Genomic DNA, 20,403 nt, shown 5'->3' with positions numbered 1-20,403 from the left:
ATAACTGGATTTTATAGGCAGTTAGATTTTACTGTCAATGATAGCAGGTAGTGCCTGTTTGCCCCCAAACTCACTGGAAGTCTGATAATGGTTTTTGCTTCAGTTGCTTCTGAATTCTGGAGTAAAAGGCCAGAGTTTCTGCTGTCTCAATTGCACAATGGATGCTTAAATGCAAGTACCTATTATGTCATGTATGATGTCTTAATACAACACACTGGTCTGTCAATGTACTATACTGGATTTTTTATAACTCAGTAGTGGATTTACTTGAAAAGGAAATCAAGAAATAGACTTAAAAAGTAAAAGAGGAAAATTATATCAGTACAGTACTGCATAATTCAAGGTAATCTCATGTCCTGCTGACCCGTAAAGCAGATCAAGGAATGAAACATTAGTAAGAGAAGTCAGAGATATGCTACACTGCCTTTTCAAGTCTGTGAATAGGAGCTATTTGTTCAGGAGTGTTGATGAAATTAGAGACTACACTTCAAAGATCATGAGCAAGCTCAATCTAAATTTCTGTGGATACAAATCTATAATGGAACATGTTTCACCGCTTCTAAATATTAACAGTGTCACTCAAAAGCCAGTATTTGAGCTCAATTTTCCTGCATGATCATAATCAGTCTTCTTCATTGAGTACTTTTAGCTTTCAAACACTTTTATCTCTGAAGTTCATTACCAATCCATTCTCGGCACTCTCTATCTTTCAACGTTCACCCCGGCAATATCTTTCCGAGGTTCCAGGTGTGTGCGTGCTGACAATGCTTGCCTCGTCCTCACCATTGACTCTCACAACCACCTGCTGCCTCAGTGTCATCTCTGAGGCCGCATGTCTCATTTTGTTTTCTTAAAAGAGCTGAAACCTCCAATTAGCAAATTCTGTTGAAGAGCTATTGATTTCAATCATCTCTTTGGCTATTGCCTCAACTAGATTGCTTGCAAGGAAGATAGGAATTTAAAAAAAACTCAAATTCAAATAGTCACAGTATTAATGAGAGACACTTGGAGAAGCTACTTTAAGCAGAGGTTTTATGGAATGATCTGTCATTGGAATTCTGTGATAAAGAACAGATAATGCAGATATCACATTCTTAAGGCAAAAACATATTGAAACAGAGAAATAAAAGAGAACAATGAGGAAGAAGATAGGTATTAGGATCAGTTCTTTAGATTGCTTTAATAGTTGTTTGCATGTGACAGTGGCCACAACCTAGTACACTGCCTCAACAGGTAGGCTAAACCAGGTGAAGGTAGCCAGCGGCCTCATACCCTGGTGACACAGCAACATGTCTATCCTAGCATGCAAAGTCAATTACAGCACTAGGTAGATGAAATCTACGGTAAGATCCAATGGCTAGGAAGGCAGTACTGCAACACTCCGTGGAGAGCGAAGGGCATGACAAGGCATAGAAGATGTCATGGTCATCCATTGCAAACAAGACCACCCCAGTTTGTGAAAGTTGTTCGTAACAACTGGACCCGGACTTCTGAGGTTGAGAGTAGAACTGCCCCAGTACAATGGCTTTTCCACTTTAAAACCTTTCCCGCACAAGTTTCCAGTTATCGTTGGACACAATGTACAACTACCACCACCAATAGAGAACTGATTTTACATTTATATTGACACCTGTTGGGCAACTCCATGTATTGCTCCCATCAGCTGAATTGGTCAATCACAATAAGATCACCAAAACACTGCCCAACAGTGTTCCACAGAAAATGTTAGAGGAGTTCAGTGGATCATAGAGACAGAGTCAAAGGGCAATACAATTTGGACACAGGCCCTTTGGCCCATCCAGTACATGTCGTCCACAATGCCCATCCACCTAGACCCAATTTCCTGCCCAGCCCACATCTAAGGCTCACCTCTCCATGTACCTATCCAAGTGCTTTTTAAATGCTACTGTTGTACATATCTGATGACTTACCTACCATGCTAACATTAGTCAGACAGTAGACATTCCAGATGTTGCTGAGCACAAAGAAACAGTCTGCATACCTGTCAGAGCCTAATCTAACTCAGCTATGTAAAGAGGCTATCGCTAAAAACTTTAGGACATGCAGCAATGCCCTCAATCACACCATGGTAGTGCAGCAGTTAGCATAACACTATTACAGTGGCAGTGAGCCAGGTTCAATTCCGCTGCTGCCTGTAACAGTTTTCCACATTCTCCCCAGTACTGCACGGGTTTCTTCCATGTGCTCCAGTTTCCTCCCACATTCTAGAGATTTACTGATGAGTCAGCAGGTTAATTATCACATGGGTGCAACTGGGCATCACAGGCTCATTGGGCCAGAAGGGCCTGTTACTGTGCTGTATCTCTAAATATATAAAAATAAATAAAATAAATTATAATGGTATCTGGAGACACGTTCGATTGGGTTTCGGAAAATAAATCTGGAAGATGATATGTCCATTTTACCTGCTGCCAAGACAAACAACAAGATAATCAAAAGAAGATAAGATCATCACGTCTGTCACAGAAGGGATGTAAGTACTGAAGAATACGCTAGCAGATTTATTAAGACCCAAAATGTACGACCAATTACAGATCCTGTTCATAGAGAAGAGGATTTGTAATTCTCTGATCCTCTATCAGAGAAAAGATCAAAGAAAATATGACAGAGGAAAAATTATTTATCAAGATCCAAGTGAAGATAGTGAATTTTTGTTAAAATATCACAGCAGACAGCATCTATGGAGGGGAACAGGTCAGGACCCTTCATCAGAACTGAAACATCAACTGTCCATTTCCCTCAACAGATGCTCCAACCCAATGAGTTCCTCCAGCATTTTGTGTCTTCTCCAGATTTCCAGCATCTGCAGTTGTCAGTGCTGCCAGAGAACCTGAATACAACTGCCAAAGTGTTTCACTTACAACCTAGGTACTCTGAGAAAAGAGACGTCGCATATTGCTTGCTTCTGCCTGGTTCCAAAACAGTCTGCTAACCACAAGTAGTAAAATACCATACAAACAAGTTTTATTGCCAAACCAAATAATGGAAATAGCACCACAGGTGGCTTGAAGGATAAAGCCAGAGTACAGCAATACAGCTGAACTACAGAACTCCAGTTTCATATGGTAGCTTCAAACTTTGTTACTTTTTAAAACATGAAACAGTATTTATACGCTTTAAGGCAACTAATGTGCCGGTCCTAGGACAAAATTTTTAAAGATATTTCTCAAACATACACAATTAATTTACCAACACTTTCACCTCATACTTGATATCATCCAAAATCGAAATGGAATTTTTTCTGGCTCAAAAGACAAATTTTGATATCATAAATAAATTCTAATGTGTAAAAAAAAAATTGATGTCAGAAATCTTGTCATACTCCATGAGAAAGTTGGTATAACATTCGTGACCTGTTTGATGTTTAGAAATCAAAGGAGTGAGAAGAAATGGAAATCAGAAACTGGCCATCAGCAATTGCCACATCAATGGAGGCTCAACTCTGCCAGCCATCAAATGAACACACCCTGTACTTACACTTGAGATGATCCAGCTCACTTTCATGTTTTCTGCTGGAGGCCCTCGCCTCTGCCAATAGGTCTGCGGTGGGTGAAGCAGAAGAGAAGTAGAAGAACAGTGCAGATGAAACAGAAGCCAGCAAACATAGAACACAGAAAAGCAAGAAAAGCTATGTGAGAATGAACCAGAAGCCAACATGAAAGCCCTATCCTTCAAAGTGCTGGGTCAAATCTTTTAAAAGGGGAATCTGTGCAGAATTTTCAAAAATATATATATTTCCCATAATTAATTTAAATTCTTCAAATTGTTCATTAAAGACATACTGTACAGTATCATCTTTTTGGATGAACAACAACAAAGAATACAATACAAAAAAATTCAAGTGTTTGGCTTTTTGTAGCCACTTCAGTGTTTTTAAGAGGGTCTGCTTTTTTGATGTTTGCCTCATGTATTCCTCTACCTTAATTTATTTTAAGTTCATTCCATATAGGAACTAATATGAATTTCATGTTGTTGGGATTGAAAACATTGCCAATTTTTGGACTGCCCTTGATCTTGAATTACACATATCAAAATACACTTCACAATACAAAATTGAGAAACAAAACAGGACTTGAATGCACAATTATCAACCACCATTTTTGTATTGATTGAAAAGTTCTAAAACAATACTGTTTACTACATTCTGAGACAGGCAAGACGGAGCAAAAATGCACATAGACACAAATAAAAAGAGGTCTGGCTGCAGCTATTTAATAGTTTAGTATGTGAGCCAAGCAGCCCTATCTTCAGATGTTTTCACTTTTGGGAAAGATATGGAAATAAATTAATAGAATACTTATACACCTAGAGTGAAACTGCAGCACCATATTCAGTACTTTTGTTAGGTAGCCACTAAATGTCTTCTTTAAAATGCTAAATTTGTATCTGCTTTGCAAATTACTTAGCCTTCAATTAAGTACAAATATGAATATTGAATCTTTGGCAGTGTAGAGAACCGCAAATGTGTTGTTTCAATAAATTGCTCTAAGAATAGAAAACATAACCTTTGCATTTTATAAGTGTCTGTAAAAGAGGAATATTCTTTTTCTTTTATTTTGTTAAGCAATTGTAATGTCATCTACTGGAAGATGGACATCAGTTTAGTTAAATGGTTTAATAGAGTCACAGAAACTGGCCCTTCACCCATCTATTCTGTGCTGTGCTGAACCGTTAACCTGCCTAGTCCCATTGACTACACCTGCATTATAGCCTTCCATACCCCTATCATCCATGTACCTATCCAAATTTTTCTTAAAAGTTGAAATCAATCCCCCATCAACCACTTGCATTGGCAGCTCATTCCACACTCTAACCACCCTCTGAGTAAAGAAGATCCCCCTCATGTTTCCCTTGAACTTCTCACCTTTCACCCTTAACCTATGATCTTTGGCTGTAGTCTCACCCAACCTCAGTGGAAAAAGCCTACTTGCATTTACCTTACCTCTACCCTCATGAATGTGTACCCCTCAATCTTCTGCACTCCAGAGAATAAAGTGCCAACCTATTCCACCTCTCCCTATAACTAGGGTCCTCGAAAACCAGCAACATCCTTGTCAATTTTCTTTGCAATCTTTCAATCTTAATTACATACATCTTTCCTGTAGGTTGGTGACCAAAACTGCATACAATACACCACATTGGGCCTCACCAATGTCTTGTACAATTTCAACATAACATCTCAACTCCTATATTCTGTACAATGATTTATGAAGGACAAGGTGCCAAAATCTTTATGTATGACCCTATCTACCTGTGACACTGTGTCCATCTTCCAAGTAAATACAGATGCAAAATATCCATTTAAGATTACCAGTCTAATCTTCCAGGGGTTCAATGTTGTCCCTTGTTATCCTTTTGCCCTTAAAATATCTGTAGAAGCCCTTAGGTTTCTCATTTAACTTGTCTGCTAGAGCAACCTCAAGTCTTTTTTTAGCCCTCCTATTTTTTTCTTAAGTGTTCTCTTGCATTTCTAACACTATTCAAGTACCTTATTTGTTCTGACCTGCCTATACCTGCCATCTACCTCTTTTTTTTCTTAACCAGGGCCACAGTATGTCTTGAAAACCAAGGTTCCTTCAACCTGTTATCCTTGCCTCTTATTCTGACAGGAATATACAAACTTTGTACTCTCAAAATTTCACTTTTGAAGCCTCCCACTTAGTGTGTGCATCTTTGCCAGAAAACGACCTATCCCAACCCATACTTTCTGATACCATCAAAATTGGACTTTCTCCAATTTAGAATCTTAACCCGAGGACCAGATCTATCTTTTTCAATACTTAGTTTGAAACTAATGGCATTGTGATCACTGGATGCAAAGTGTTTCCCTACACAAACATATGTCGCCTGCCCTGTTTCATTCCCTAACAGGAGATCTAGTATCACACACTCTCTCACTGGGACTTCTATGTTGAGTGAACTCGGCCTTTTCTCCTTGGAGCAACGGAGGATGAGAGGTGACCTGATAAGAGATGTATCAGATGATGAGAGGCATTCATCATGTGGATAGTCGGAGGCTTTTTCCCAGGGTTGAAATGGTTGCCACAAGAGGACGCAGGTTTAAGGTGCTAGGGAGTAGATACAGAGGAGATGTCAGGGGTAAGTTTTTCACTCAGAGCGTAATGAGTGTGTGGAATGGGCTGTCAACATCAGTGGTGGAGGCAGATACGATAGGGTCTTTTAAGAGACTTTTGGATAGGTACATGGAGCTCAGAAAAATAGAGGGCTATAGGTAAGCCTAGTAATTTCTAAGGTAGGGACATGTTCAGCACAACTTTGAGGACCGAAGGGCCTGTATTGTGCTGTAGGTTTTCTATGTTCTATGTTAATGATTAAGGAAATTAAACTGAACACATCTGACAAACTCTTTCTCATGCAGACTTTTTACAGTATGGGAGTACTAGTCAATATGTGGCAAGTTAAAATCACCTACTATCACAACCTTTATCTTCCTTGCAACAGTCTGCAAACTCCATACACATTTGCTCCTCTAAATCCTGTGGTCTAAAATATAATCACATTAACAAGATCATATCTTTCTTATTCCTCAGTTCTACCCATAAAGCCTCATTAGACGAAATCTCTAGTCTGTCCTGATTGGGCACTGCTGCAACATTTTCCCTGATTAGTAATGCTACCCCACCAGTATGTCTAAGCCAACAGAACCCTGGAAGACTGAGCTGCAGTTCTGCCCCTCCTGCAACCAAGTCTCACTGATGGCTGGCTGCAATGTCATAATTCCACAGGCTGATCCATGTCCTAAGCTCATCCACCTTTCCTACAATACTCACTGCTTTGACGTATACACAACTCAGAACAATAGTTCCACTGTGCGCAACCTTTTGATTCCTGATATCTTCCTCTACAACCACTCCACCATGTGTTCTGGTGCTCTGGTTCCTATTAAACCATCCACCCTGTGCAGCACTAGCTTCCCTTCTGAGCCACAGAAGCTACCCAGTGCCAGAGACCTGACCACTGTGGCTTTCCTCTGCTAGGTCACCCCTCCACCCCCAGCAGTATCCAAGGCACGGTGTTGAGGGGAATGGCTACAGGGTACTCCACCCTGGTTGCCTATCTCCTTTTCCCCTCCTGACAGTCACCCAGTTACCTGTATCCTGCAGCTTGGGTGTAACTACCTTCCTATATGTCCTGTCTCCCTTCAGCCTCCCAAATGATTCACATTACATCCAGTTGCAGCTCCAACACTTTACCACGGTCTGTTAGAAACTGCAGCTGGATGCATTTCTTGCAGGTGTAGTTGTCAGAGAACCTGGAGGTCTCCCTGCCTTCCCAAATCCCTCAAGAGGCGCATCCCAGAGTCCGGTCTGGCATCCCCACCACTCTAAATTCGAAAGCAAGTAATAAGTAATGAAAAAAAAATTACCTATAGCCTACGCTTCTCCACAGCAAAGTCTCAACTCTCCACTTCAACACTGGCCCACTCACACAAAGGCCACGTTGTTTATACTTAATTTACTTTTATTGGTCCTTGCCAAGTGCCTAATTAAGTGCAATCCTACATGTGCTCGGGAACTGTGGTACACAGAAACTGCCAAAAGCCCCTGCTAACTTCTCTTGCCCTCTACGCAATCTGGTGTCTCCTCAGAACTGTGGCACACAAAATGGGCAGGTTTCACCAGCGGCTCACAGGTGACTGCAATTTGGTAGATGAACTGCCCACTTCAAATTGACTGAGTGTGTAGGCAAGTTGTAGATTCTGAGTGCAGTGAACAGGAATGTAGGGAAAATAGTTTACAGGGAAGATTCATGGGGAAATGGGACTGCACTAGGCATTCGTTACCTCACAAGAATTTAAATAAATTTGCTGATAAATTTTACTCCTGCTTAACATTCACATGGTAATTTTCTATTGTTTTTAAAATTCCATTATCAACACTTAGGGAAACAGCAGCCCAACAACTTCCATTACAAACACAACAACTCTCACTTCGTGTACTTCTCATAATGTAGGAGGAGGTTATTTAGCCCAAGAAGTCTATGCTGGATCTCAGAGCAATCCCATGAAACCGATTTTCTGGTAACTTGCTCTTTTGCACAAGCCCTTCAACTCCTCCCCGATTCTTTAACCACCCACCCACTCTCAGGACAGCAGCAAATTAAACCACCAATCTGTAGTTTGGGAGAAGGAAAGAAATCCTAGGAGAATCATATGCAGTCTTGGGAAGAATGTCCCACAGCTTTTTTTCCTTCATTCTTGCTTCCTTCAAGGACTAAATCATTCTCAGTAGAGGTCCTTGTTATTAGCTTTAAATAGAGCTGATGAGGGAACATATGTGAGAACTGAATTTATTTAGCAGCTGCAAGTTAAATTGTGTTCAATTATGAAGGATACCCTTCCAATATTTGGCCTCAAATCTTAAAACTGTCTCTGGATATAACTGTTACCTGCACTGGGAATCTTCATTGTATCTCTGCTTCATCAGATGAACCTCGGATAGGAACCCAAAGGAACATTTAGAATGTCTTTTATTTTATAAGTTTAAGGTTAAGGACGCTGGTCTTATTTGAATGGTATTAAAGCAATGCTTGGAATAGTTTTCACACGTAAACCTTTTTAATCCGGTGCATCTGTTATTTGTTTTTGTTTGAGTTAACTTACTTAGTAAACAGGATTCTTAATTCAGAGCGAGATACTCATTTTGATGGAGTCATTTGTCAATCATTCAAAGAGATTTGGAGAATATGAAACAATGAGCAGCCAGTTCTATATGAAATGATCAGAAATCGTGAATTACTTGAAACAAAAGGATACAGTTGAGGTTCATAGGAAATTAGTGTTACTTAAAAACCTTTTACTTGGAAAATAAGAAATATGCAAGAATTTCAGTTTTAACCTGTGGTGATAAGATAATCCTCAACTAATAAGGCTCTTGGATGGAAAGAGTGAAAGCAAATTTATCTTGGACTAAAATACTGATTTTCAATCTTCTGCTAGACATAAGAAATGGTAGTTTGTACAATAATAATATATCTCACAAGATTCTGGACAAGAGAATAAAAATTTGTACAATTTTGAAAGGGTTTATCTGGATCTTCTGAAACAATAAGACATAAAAATATCCTAACATCATGAAATACAAAAAAAATCCATCACAATATCATTGAAAGTAATGATACAAGTTGAAAACAACAAAAATAGCAAAATTTACAGCCTGCTAATAAAAGGAGGGCTGAAAACCCAATGATTAAAACTTCAAGCACTAAAAATGGGGAAAAAGGCAGAATAAAATGATAACTGCAAATTTCAGAAATCTTTTTGAAACTGCTACTCAATGCTACCCAGTGGTAGGAGTTGGCAATGACACTCTGACAACAAAATTTACAATGAATGACAAGTGCTGCAACAAAAACATCACAGTAAGTTTGACAAAGTTTGTGGGCATCTTCTATCTGGCCAATAGCTCTTCTCCAAATAGCATCAGCAAAAAGATTGCATGATCACAGGCCTTCTTGGTGCTTCTTCGACTTGGGAGAACTTACCCCCTAATTCCTAATATTAAAAGTTTAAATAGCAAAGTGCTCAAGTGTTTAATACACAATTAAATGTCTGAAGGATGCACATTCTATCTGAGGATTCCAGCTGAAAACTACATCAATACTCCAGCGCATTACAGAGTGAAAACTGCACTGTGCCTTTCTTGTTCACTTTTCAAAGAATATTGCTGCTGCACTGGAGGTGCCTCATGAACATATTTATCCCACAGTTGTCCTTGGTAACATTCATTTTATTACAAGGGTTGATGGAGGAACCTCAATCATTTGAAAAGGTAACATTAGTAGAAGATTCTGTTAATTATTTGCTTCTGTGTGCATCAGCAATCTGCAGTTTTACAGCATAATAAATAGTATAATTCCGTAAATTGATTTTGTAAGTGCATTGCACAGATGCTTCTATAATGTAATAGCAGTCATTTATCTAATTTAATCAAAGCAAAAAAAATCTAGAATTAAAATTGTTGAAAAATTGGAGACAACTTTCATCCAATTATTGACTTTTCAAGGTAACCATTACAAACTATTAAGTTCCAAAAGTATACATCTCAATGGAGATGTATGGTCTAAATCTGCATGTGAAGGTTTTAGGAAACATTTGTCAACTTGCTACTTATCACACGTAAAATTTGGATTAACCTCACTATTTGAATTAACAGTATTGTTTTATGTAAGAATACTACTTATATGATAATCAATCTTATTAATGAACAGCTATACAATAATTTTGTTTTATATTATCATTACAAAAATTAGAAAAATATTGAATGATCATTAGCAACACACAAAGTGCTGGAGGAACTCAGCAGTTCAGGCAGCATCTATGGAAATGAATAACCAGTTGACGTTTCAGACCGACCCTTCTTCAGGACTGGAAAGAAAGGGGGAAGTCTCCAGTGGATGGATGGGACCAGCTAGAAGGTGATAGGTGAAGCCAGGTGGGTGGAAAAGGTAAAGGGCTGAAGAAGAAGGAAGTTGATAGGAGGCAAGAGTGGATCATGAGAGAAAGGATATTTGGAGGGACACAGGGGGGGTTAGGAGTGATAGGCAGGTGGGAAGAGGTAAGAGGCCAGAGTGAGGATAGAAGAAGAGAGAAGATCATTACCCTCTTTTAGCAATTCCTTTTAAGAATCATTTTATTGAATTATAGGTGGAACAAAAGTCTATGAAACACTAATGGAAATCTATTTAATAAACTGTATTTTAAGTACATACAGGTTTTCAATTTCTCCCTAGGCTTTATTAACAGGTCAAGGATGACTCATTTCCCTTCTAGTTTTTTAGGTTCTTAAGCAGTCAACAAGGCCAAAGCAGCACACAGACTCTTTCAACTAGAGGTGCTTGATGGGACAGGTGGGTGGGTAGCTTGGGGAGGTGGGGCACCTCTTTATATACTGGGGTGCTCTCTGCTCCTACGACTAGGGGAAAGCAGTGATGGACCTTTGCAATGCTTTGAAGCACTTGCTGAAGGAAGTGCAGAACGGGGATCACTACTGACAGTAGATCATGAGCTTATGCACAGGTTTGATATCTAGCTCTTCACACACTTTTCCCCTCATGATGACCAAAGGCAGTGATACTACATTGAAGGTGATGGTAAATTTTGACACCTATGCTTGTATTTAGGGAGATGTGGTTCCTGAGATTTGGGAAGTAAATCCTGCTTTCCAAAATCCCAGCATGGACCTTTATTACTGGAGGAAGTTTTACCTGGGACAGGTTTGTGGTGGAATTACCAGGTGGAACTTTTCTTTAAATCAATTACCCCAAATGCATCTACTGGAACAAAGCCATCAAATATTCATTGCTTTGTGCATTGAAATAAAAATACTTCGTAGACTCCCAAAGAACTGAAAAAACCCCAGTAGTTAGAAACCAGTAGGATTGCTTAATACAAATAATCACAATTTACACATCAATTAGTGATGTTTTAGCATTTTAGAACAAAAACACAAACAGCTCATTATTTGCCTTCCAAACAGTAACATATTGGATGTAGCATTTAATGTAGTAAGTGCATGTGTTTCACGATATTTCAGCAAGATGAATAAAGGAAATAAGGGAACAGCAGTTAAACAAAAGCACTTGTTCTGTATTACTGAGGCTAGGAAAACAACTTATAATTATCACTTTAGATTTCATTACACTAAACCGGAGATGTATTTTGTTTTCATCCATGTCCTGTATCGGTTATTGATGCTTATCAATGTAAATGGAATTAAGCTGTAGAACAAATATCTCATCTTATTCTTTTGCAGTAAAATTTTCACCAATAAAGTACTTATAATGGTAGTTGCCCTTTTAAAATGTCATTATTCCTAGTGGCTTCTTAAAAATAACATTTGCTACAATGCATCAGTTTCAGTAGTCAATCTTTACAAAAATAAAAGAAATTCTTATTTAATTAAAACCCAAAAATCTAAGTAGAACACACTGAAACACAGATAGCTATATTATTGTTTCTTCTGATGACTGAATCTTTAGATAACAAAATAAACTGCTAAGTTATATCATAATATTCAAAACACCAGCAAAACTAAGCTTGCGATTGTTTTTAACAAAATACTTTGTTATGCAAAGTCAATCAGCTGAGAATTGCCATGCAATGTTTATATGTAAATTGCACTGTAGAAGTCTATATATAGTCAGAAGGCAAGCAGACTTCTGTCACTGGCTAAACTTGCACCACCCAGAATACGTCACTGTTGGGTATTCTGTAATTTCCAGAACACCGTAAAAATAGATTGCAACTTAGCAGAGTATCTGCCTTAACAATACTCCGTACTTTTCATACAAATGTGCTTCGTTCTGAGAAAATGATATTGGGATCTTTCAAATGAAACAATGTTTTATTTCATAAATACCACTCAGCTGCTTTCCAGTGCAGAAAGATGTTTCACCACCCCCGCCCCCATTCGTGCCAATGCTGCTCCATAAGGCCACGTTTATAGAGTTTGAACAAGTTACACCGAAGATTATAAATAATCACTTTGCATCTCAAAAAATGCTGTTGAGTGACCAAACCACTAAGTGGAAAGTACAGTTCTGTCAGAGAATATGATAAGTTCTCATCCTGAACACTAGATGTCACTTGAAGATCTGCATCAGTACAAAAAGCAGACCAAACAAGGGCAGATCAAGCTGAGTGCAAATTAACATTTCCTACGTATGCATAGTTTGAGTTTGCAACTAGTACATCAAGGGTGAGGGTGGAAAGTAAGTTAATATATCCATGCTCCTAAAATATGTAAAATGCAGGAAAGATACAAATAATTAGTAATCCACCCAAAGCATTCTGTTACACTTACAGCCATGCTTTGTATTAGAACTCAATCATTAACCAACAAAATCTTTGTTTTTATAAGTAAAGCTTTGCCTTAGGAGAATCAAAATTTTGACATGTGGAAGCTGGTAACTAAGATCTTAAAGCTATAGAAATATTAAATTCTTAACTGAAAAGAAAGGAATTAAAATCATGGTGATTTAAAATAAACATAAGTAAAATTTATTGGATAACTATGAATGTACTGAATGTAAAAAGGCATTTTAGGATGAAAAAATTATACGACCATGTGCATTTCTTAAGACACAAAAAAACCTCACCCCAGCCCACCCCCAAAACATATAGTTCTTACCTTTCAATAATGAAACCTTAGTTAGAGATTCATTCAGTTCCTGTTCATCCATTTGGCAATCTGTTTTTAGTTTTAAAGATACAAGTTTAAATTTATGCAACAACAGCAGTGGTAGATAGTTCTTCACAGTGAAGGCAGACAGCTCCCAAAAGAACTACAGATCAAATGCATTTATTAGGTAATGAAATGACTAAAACCAGTACCCCTTCCTCCAAAAGCAGTGTAAACTTTACAAGACATTTGGCAAATAAAATCTGCAAATGCTGATTTGTCACAGCCATTATCTGAGTCATTTAAAATTCAGTTAAGACAAAAAGCAGAGAGAAATTTGTTGGACATTACAAAAACTTGATGAAGATTGAGTTTTTCATTAATATGTAAAATATTTAATATTAATTGCCTGCTTTAAACAATGCAATTTAAATAATGAACGTTATCTAAAATTCTGTAGGAAATAAAGGATGAAGTTCAGGTACTGTAGCTAAAAACAAACTTTCTGTAACCGTTAAGAGTCTCTGTGATGCTGTGATGAACTATTCAAAGAAAGATGTTTAAAGCAAACAGAACTGAAATCAATAAACAGAATAGTCCAAATTTACTAACAGTCCAATGTATACATTTAGATGCAAAATTAAATTCTCATCAAAATGAAAGATAAGCAGAGTGAAACTTAAACTGTAATAGTAAAATATTTTTCATTTCAATTCAGAAAATTTCTGTTCACTGACTCTTCTAAGAGTTCTTTTTAATTAAAGGTTAACAAAATTAGGATACCATAATTATAAAAACAATTAATTAGATTACACAGCTCAAGGAGTTTAGTTTTCAAATTTAATTTGATACAATTCAAACAAAAAATAGCAGCTTTTTTAAAAAAAGAGCTTCAATCTTTAAGCAAAATTACCTGTAGTGTCGTCGCTGCTCCGGTCCTTACTTGGGCTGAGTGTGTCAGACATATCAGATTCCTTCGCTTCCAGCTGATTTTCTGAGTAGACAGAATAGTCCACTATAAGCATAGGGTCACACAAAACTTTGTTCAGAAAGCTAAGTGATTTGTTTCTCTACCATTTAATGACTGGTAGTTAAATTGGAAAAACACAACTGAAACCATACCTTTTATATGATTTCTGGATGAAATCTAGATTTCAACTTTAAAAAAAAGTCTCTAAAAGATAAAATGAGCACTTCCACATATTCACAAAATGCTGACAGCCTCTCTCATCTTCCACAAATGGTCACATTATCAAGCTGACGCTTCAAGTAAGTGCACAGCTGCCTGGCTAAAATAGCTATGCTTTTGTTTGGTAGAGGAGATTGATTGCTTGCCAACTGGCTGAAGATGCAGAGCTAGTTGTTCTTAACATAATTTTGATAAGTGGCCATCTCAGGTAAAGAATATTCAGCTTCGTGATGCATTGTTTTCTGAAAGCCTTCAGAATCTCCATGTTGTGATGCTAAATAAATTTTCTTAAGCTTCTTTCCATGAAGGTTTAAAATATGAAACAACTGATTTAATAGGATCTATAGTATGCTCAGTGGCCAAGATTCCTAGTTCTTATTTCCGTCTATAGCATTTATTTTACAAGCAGTAAACTCTTTCAAATTAAAAAAAGAAACTTTACAACTTAAGCTCTTTTAGATAAAAATTAACTTTGCAACTTAAACATTTATGGTAAAACCTTTGACCTTGGTCATTTTCACCTTTTAAATGATCAGAGTTACTCCTAAAATAAATTAACAAAAGGGACTTGTGGATCAGTGTGAACTAAAGCAGCACAGAAAATACCTGGATGTAGTTATAGGGCTTTAAGAGTATAAATTAAAATGAACTGTTTTCAAAAATGGGTTAAACCGTCTGTGCGGAAATGCCCATAGCATATAAACATAGAACATAGTACAGGCCCTTCGGCCCACATTGTTGTGCTGACCCTCATTCAGGAACTTGACACAATTATATGTTATAACGAATCAAGTAAAGTAGGAACTACTGAGATATGGCGAGAGAAAGATCAATTAAACATTGCAGGACTCACATACTTGAAAAAAGATAAGGAGGAAAAAGAAACTAATGGCAGTAGATAAATTCTGGTTTGGCTGTTAGGAGTCAAAAATAGAATCTCTATGTATACAGATAATATTCCAGCAACAGAGCGGAAAACTTGCACTCCAGAATTTGCCATGCTCTTGGTTAAGCTGTTCCAGTACAGCTACAACACTTGCATCTTCCCTCAATGTGGAAAATTGCCAGGTTATGTTCTGTCCACAAGCAGCAGCACAATCCAACCTGGCCAGATTACGCCCCATTAATGTACTCTTGATCATTAGCAAAGGGATGGGAGGGATAAAGTGACAGTAGCTTCACAGCAGCTTGCTCACTGAAATTGCATTTGGGTTCCACCAAAGTCATTCAGCTCTTGTCTTCATTACAGCCTTAATCCAGATATGGACATTAACATCAGAGACTGAACTCCAGTGGTGAATTGAAATTTAACTGCCCTTGACATCAATGCAGCACTTGGTCAAGAGCAACATCCAGGAGCCCTGGTGGGAAAACCTACCACTATCTGGAATCATACCCAGTACAAGGAAAGACAGTTGTGATGGTTAAAGATCATTCATCTCAGCCACAGGATATTTCTGCGGGAGTTCCTCAGGGTGATGTCCAAGGCCCAATCAATTATAAGATCAGTGGTAGGGAAGTTCATTGACAGTTTTATAATATTCAGCACCAGCACAATAACTCAGATAATGAAACAGCTCACCTCCACATGGACGAAGATATGGACCATATCCAAGCTTGTATTGATAGGTGGCAAGTAACATTTATGTCACACAAATGACAGACAATGACACTCTCCAACTACAGAAAATACAGCCATCACCCTCTGACATCCTGTGGTATCAATATCCTGGGGGTGACAAACTGAAGCGGAGTAGCCATATCACAATGTCACTCCAAGATCGTGTCAAAGGCTAGGAATCCTGCAATGGTTAACTCACCTCCTAACTCCCCAAAGTCAGTTCTCCATTGACAAGTCTTAAATCAGGAGTGTAATGGCATACTTTCCACTTTGCTGGATAAATGCAGCTTCAACCAAACTCAAGGAGGTTTATGCCATAAAGGACATAACAACTTACTTGATATATACCCCATCCACAATTATTTCCTCATTCCACTCCAATGCAGCAAAGCAGCAGTTTGCACCATTTATACAATGCACTTCAGGAACAGATGAAGTTTCCTTAGACAATATCATCTAAAACCACAACCTCCATCAGCCACAAGGACACAGGCAGCAAAAGCATGGGAACACCACTATCTGGAAATTGCACTCCAACACACACATCATTCTGACTTGTAAATATTTCACCTTTTCTTTACCGCCACTGGGTCAAAACCCTGGAACCTTCGCTCTAGCAGTATCGTGGGAATCCTGAACACTTCAAGGACTACAACACTTCAAGAAGGCAGGTCAGCACCACCTTTCAAAGGCAATTAAATGCTGGCTCAGCCTAAAAATTCCACGTCCCTTGAATGGATTAAAAAATGTAAACAGTAACTGAGGATCAAACCACTCTCATAGGGCAGTGAGCAGGCCACCTCATAGCAGAAAGCCATGAAAGAAGAAATTTGCAAATAATTTAAGTAAATTAATAAAGCTTAAAGACTAATAATCATGGAAGATTTAAAATACTCCATAAGTTATTTCCTCAGAAAGAAGTTCCTATAGTTGGTAAGTTTCCCATTTGATCCAGTAAGAAGCTTGAAACAGCAGAATGAACTAGAGTGGGTATGATCAGTTCGGAGAATATTTAGGAAACAGGGATCATAATATAATGCACTTTCAGACAAGTCAATGTCACTCAAAAGAATTTTGCTAAGAGTTGAATCTGAGGGAATAAGAAGGTAAAATGAACCATATAGGACTACAGCAATGTGTAACAGATCTTACGCTTGTTATGATACAGAAGGAAGGTCCATGCTGTGTAATTGGGGAAGTACTCTCATCGGTCCCATTTCCTCTCGCTTTATTTCCACTTACCCCTGCAAATTACTATTTCTAAAAGTCCACTAACTCTCCTTTACTTATTTCTGCCATTAATCCTAACCAAAGGATAATTACAACAGCCAATTACCTTACCAACATGACTTTGAGAAATGGGGGAAAAAACCAATGTGATCACAAAGAGAATATGCAAATACCACAAACGGCAGCACCTATGGACAGGGTCAAACTTAAGTCCCTAGGGCAGCTGCACCATCATGCCACTTCTTAGCAAAGGGGAGTGCTTCCTGGAAAAAAATATACCCATAAAAAATGAAGAAACTAAATGCCAAGGAGACATCTTGGATGATTAAAGTCATAAACAAAACTGAGGGCAATGAAAATAAATACAGAGAAATTCATGATAGCAATGGAAATACAAATAGGTAAAATGACAGCTGTAACTGAGAAAAGTAAGAAACATTAAATAATTCGCCTTAATATCTGTTGGAATGGCTGATCAAATGGACACAATGACAGAAATTATATTAACACATCTAAATAAGCATTTAAAGATTAGATTTATTTGTCATATGTACATCGAAACATACAGTGGAATGTGTCTTTTGCATCAATAACCAACACAGTCAGTGGTTGTACTGGAGGTAGCTCACCATGACTCTGGCACCATCACAACTTGCCCACAACTTACTATCTATAACCCATACACCTTTGGAATGTGGTATAATAAACTTGAGCACCCAAAGGAAACCCACACAGTCACAATAAGAATGTTCAAACTCCTTACAGACAGCAGTGGGAAATGAACCCGGGAATTAAGTAAACCAAGGTAAAATCCCCAGTCAGTGCAGATTGTGACAGTGTATTAAAAAAAAATTAAATAGCACTGATGCCAGTATTTATATTCAATAATTTTCCAAAAAAACATAGATCTAGAGGATTGGCTTCTGTACCTAAATTTAAAGAGATCTAGAACATGTTCAGAAGTTTAACAGTGGGAAGGATAAAATACAAATCCTTATGAAGGAAGAAAACAGGAATACATGCAACATGTATTATAGTGATGAACATTAAAATTAGAAACTTATTTTTAGCATACTTGAAGGAAATTTATGCTATTCAAAACACAATATGGGGAATGACCTTGCACTGACACATTTAGAAGTATATTCCTTACAATTCTTTGAAGAAGTAAGACATAGATAATCCAAGGTTAATTCAGTAGATGTAATTGCCTAAAGTTGTTTCATGATGTGTGTTGGTTGTCCATCGTATCCAACAATGATAGGAGACCTGTGCATCAGAGTTTTTAAAGTGGAAATGGGTCAGTTCCACTCTCTCGACCTTTGAAGTCTGGGTCCAGTGGTAGGATAATAGATAAGTGAATAAAATTAGAGTATGTATAATCATGGAACAAGTAGCAGAACAGATAGCCAGGTAGGAATGGTCTCCTCTGCACTGAATTATCTTAACTCTGTTCAGAGTGGTGAAGATCATCCTACAAGGATCCTCTCTGGGACTACTTGTTATTCACAATTATGTGAAGGATTGACATTTTGGATCAAAAGCACAATTATTAAATAGGTAATAACAAAAAGTTGGTCGGAAAATAGGAACATGAAAGAAAATCAAACAGTAGTATTTATTTCAAGACAGACAAAAAAGCTGAAAGTATTGAGTTATGGCATCCGGTGATCCTACGATCTCTGTCTAGGAGGCCGACATTAGACTATCTTTCAAGTAGGTGAACTCTCGCAAGGTGACAGGCCCCAATGAAAACTTGTGCCTACCAACTGGCAGATGTGTTCAAAGACATTTTCAGTCTCTCAGTGATACAGTTGGAGGTTCCCACCTGCTTCAAAATGGCAACAATCATACCAGTTCCCAAGAAAAGCAGGGTGAGCAGGTTTAACTACTAACACCCAGTAGCACTCACATCTACAGTCATGAAGTGCTTAAGAGGTTGGTTCTGGCTAGAATAACTCCAGTCTCAGCAAGGACCCACTGCAATTTGCCTACGTCCACAATAGGTCTACAGCAAATGCTATCACATTGGCTCTTCATGCAGCCTTGGGTCACCTGGACAATACTAACACCTATGTCAGGGTGCAGTTTAATGACTATAGCTCAGCATTTAATCCAATCAACCCTACAGTTCTGATCGAAAAGCTCCAAAATCTGAGCCTTTGTACCACCCTCTGCAACTGCATCCTTGACTTCCTAATCGGAAGACCACAATGCATGCGGATGGAAAATAACATTGCCACCTCGCTGACAATCAACACTGGCGCAACTCAGGGATGTGTGCTTAGTCGACTACTCTACTCTCTCTATACTCCTGACTGTGTGGTTAGACATCTATAAGTTTGCTGATGACACAACCTATTGTTGGTAGAATTTCAGATGGTGACAAGACGACGTACAGGAGTGGGATATATTCGCTTGTTGAGTGGTGTGGCAGCAAGAACCTTGCACTCAACGTCAATAAGACCAGATTGTGGACTTCGGAAAGGGCAAGATGAGAAAACGTACTCCAGTCCTCATAGAGGGATCAGAAGCAGAAAGAGTGAGCAATTTCAAGTTCCTGGGTATCAATATCTCTGAGGATCTATCCTGGATCCAACATATCAATGCAGCTACAAAGAAGGCACAATAGGAGCTGGAGGAAATTTGGTAGTCACCATAAATTTCCACAGACGTACTGTGGAGAACATTTTAACTGGCTGCATCAATGTCTGGTACGGGGGGTGGGTGGCTGGCTACTGCACAGGATCAAAATAAGCTTCACAGAGTTGTAAACATAGTCAGCTCCACCATAGGCACTAGCCTCCGTACTATCCAGGACATCTTCATGGAGCAATGCCTCAAGAAAGGTGGAATCCATCATGAAGGACCCCCATCACCCAGGTCATGCCTTGTTCTCATTACTACCATCAGAAAGGAGGTACAGAAGCCTGAAGGCACACACTCAACAATTCAGGAACAGCTTCTTCTCCACTGACATCCGATTTTTAAATGGACACTGAACCTATGAAAAGTACTGTACTTCACTACTTTTTTAAATTTTTATTTTTGTACTATTTATTTAACTATTTAATATACAGTATATATACCTACTGTAATTCAGTTTTTTCCTCTATTATTATGCATTGCAGCCACAAAGGCAACAAATTTCATGATATATGCTGGTGATATTAAACCTGATTCTGAACCACATCTGGCGG

General features: G+C 38.2%; 1 protein-coding gene across 13 annotated transcripts in view; it reads right to left on the bottom strand.

Annotated features, from left to right (window-relative positions):
- Positions 1-20,403, bottom strand: part of slmapa (sarcolemma associated protein a) — a 196,152-nt gene that overhangs the window by 36,916 nt on the left and 138,833 nt on the right. For 7 of the 13 annotated variants that reach the window (XM_072280435.1, XM_072280436.1, XM_072280437.1 and 4 more), the window contains 3 exons: positions 14,077-14,157; positions 13,173-13,232; positions 3,499-3,561 (listed from right to left, as the gene is read on the bottom strand). In XM_072280435.1, coding sequence (XP_072136536.1) covers positions 3,499-3,561; positions 13,173-13,232; positions 14,077-14,157 — 204 coding nt within the window. Of the gene's footprint in view, positions 1-3,498; positions 3,562-8,430; positions 8,465-13,172; positions 13,233-14,076; positions 14,158-14,285; positions 14,421-20,403 lie in introns of those variants that run through there. The other 6 variants (XM_072280441.1, XM_072280438.1, XM_072280440.1 and 3 more) reach the window with 3 other exon arrangements.

The sequence above is a fragment of the Mobula birostris genome, chromosome 16, assembly GCF_030028105.1.
Source record: "Mobula birostris isolate sMobBir1 chromosome 16, sMobBir1.hap1, whole genome shotgun sequence".
NCBI lineage: Eukaryota > Metazoa > Chordata > Chondrichthyes > Myliobatiformes > Myliobatidae > Mobula > Mobula birostris.
This window is presented reverse-complemented; position numbering and strand designations above follow the sequence as displayed.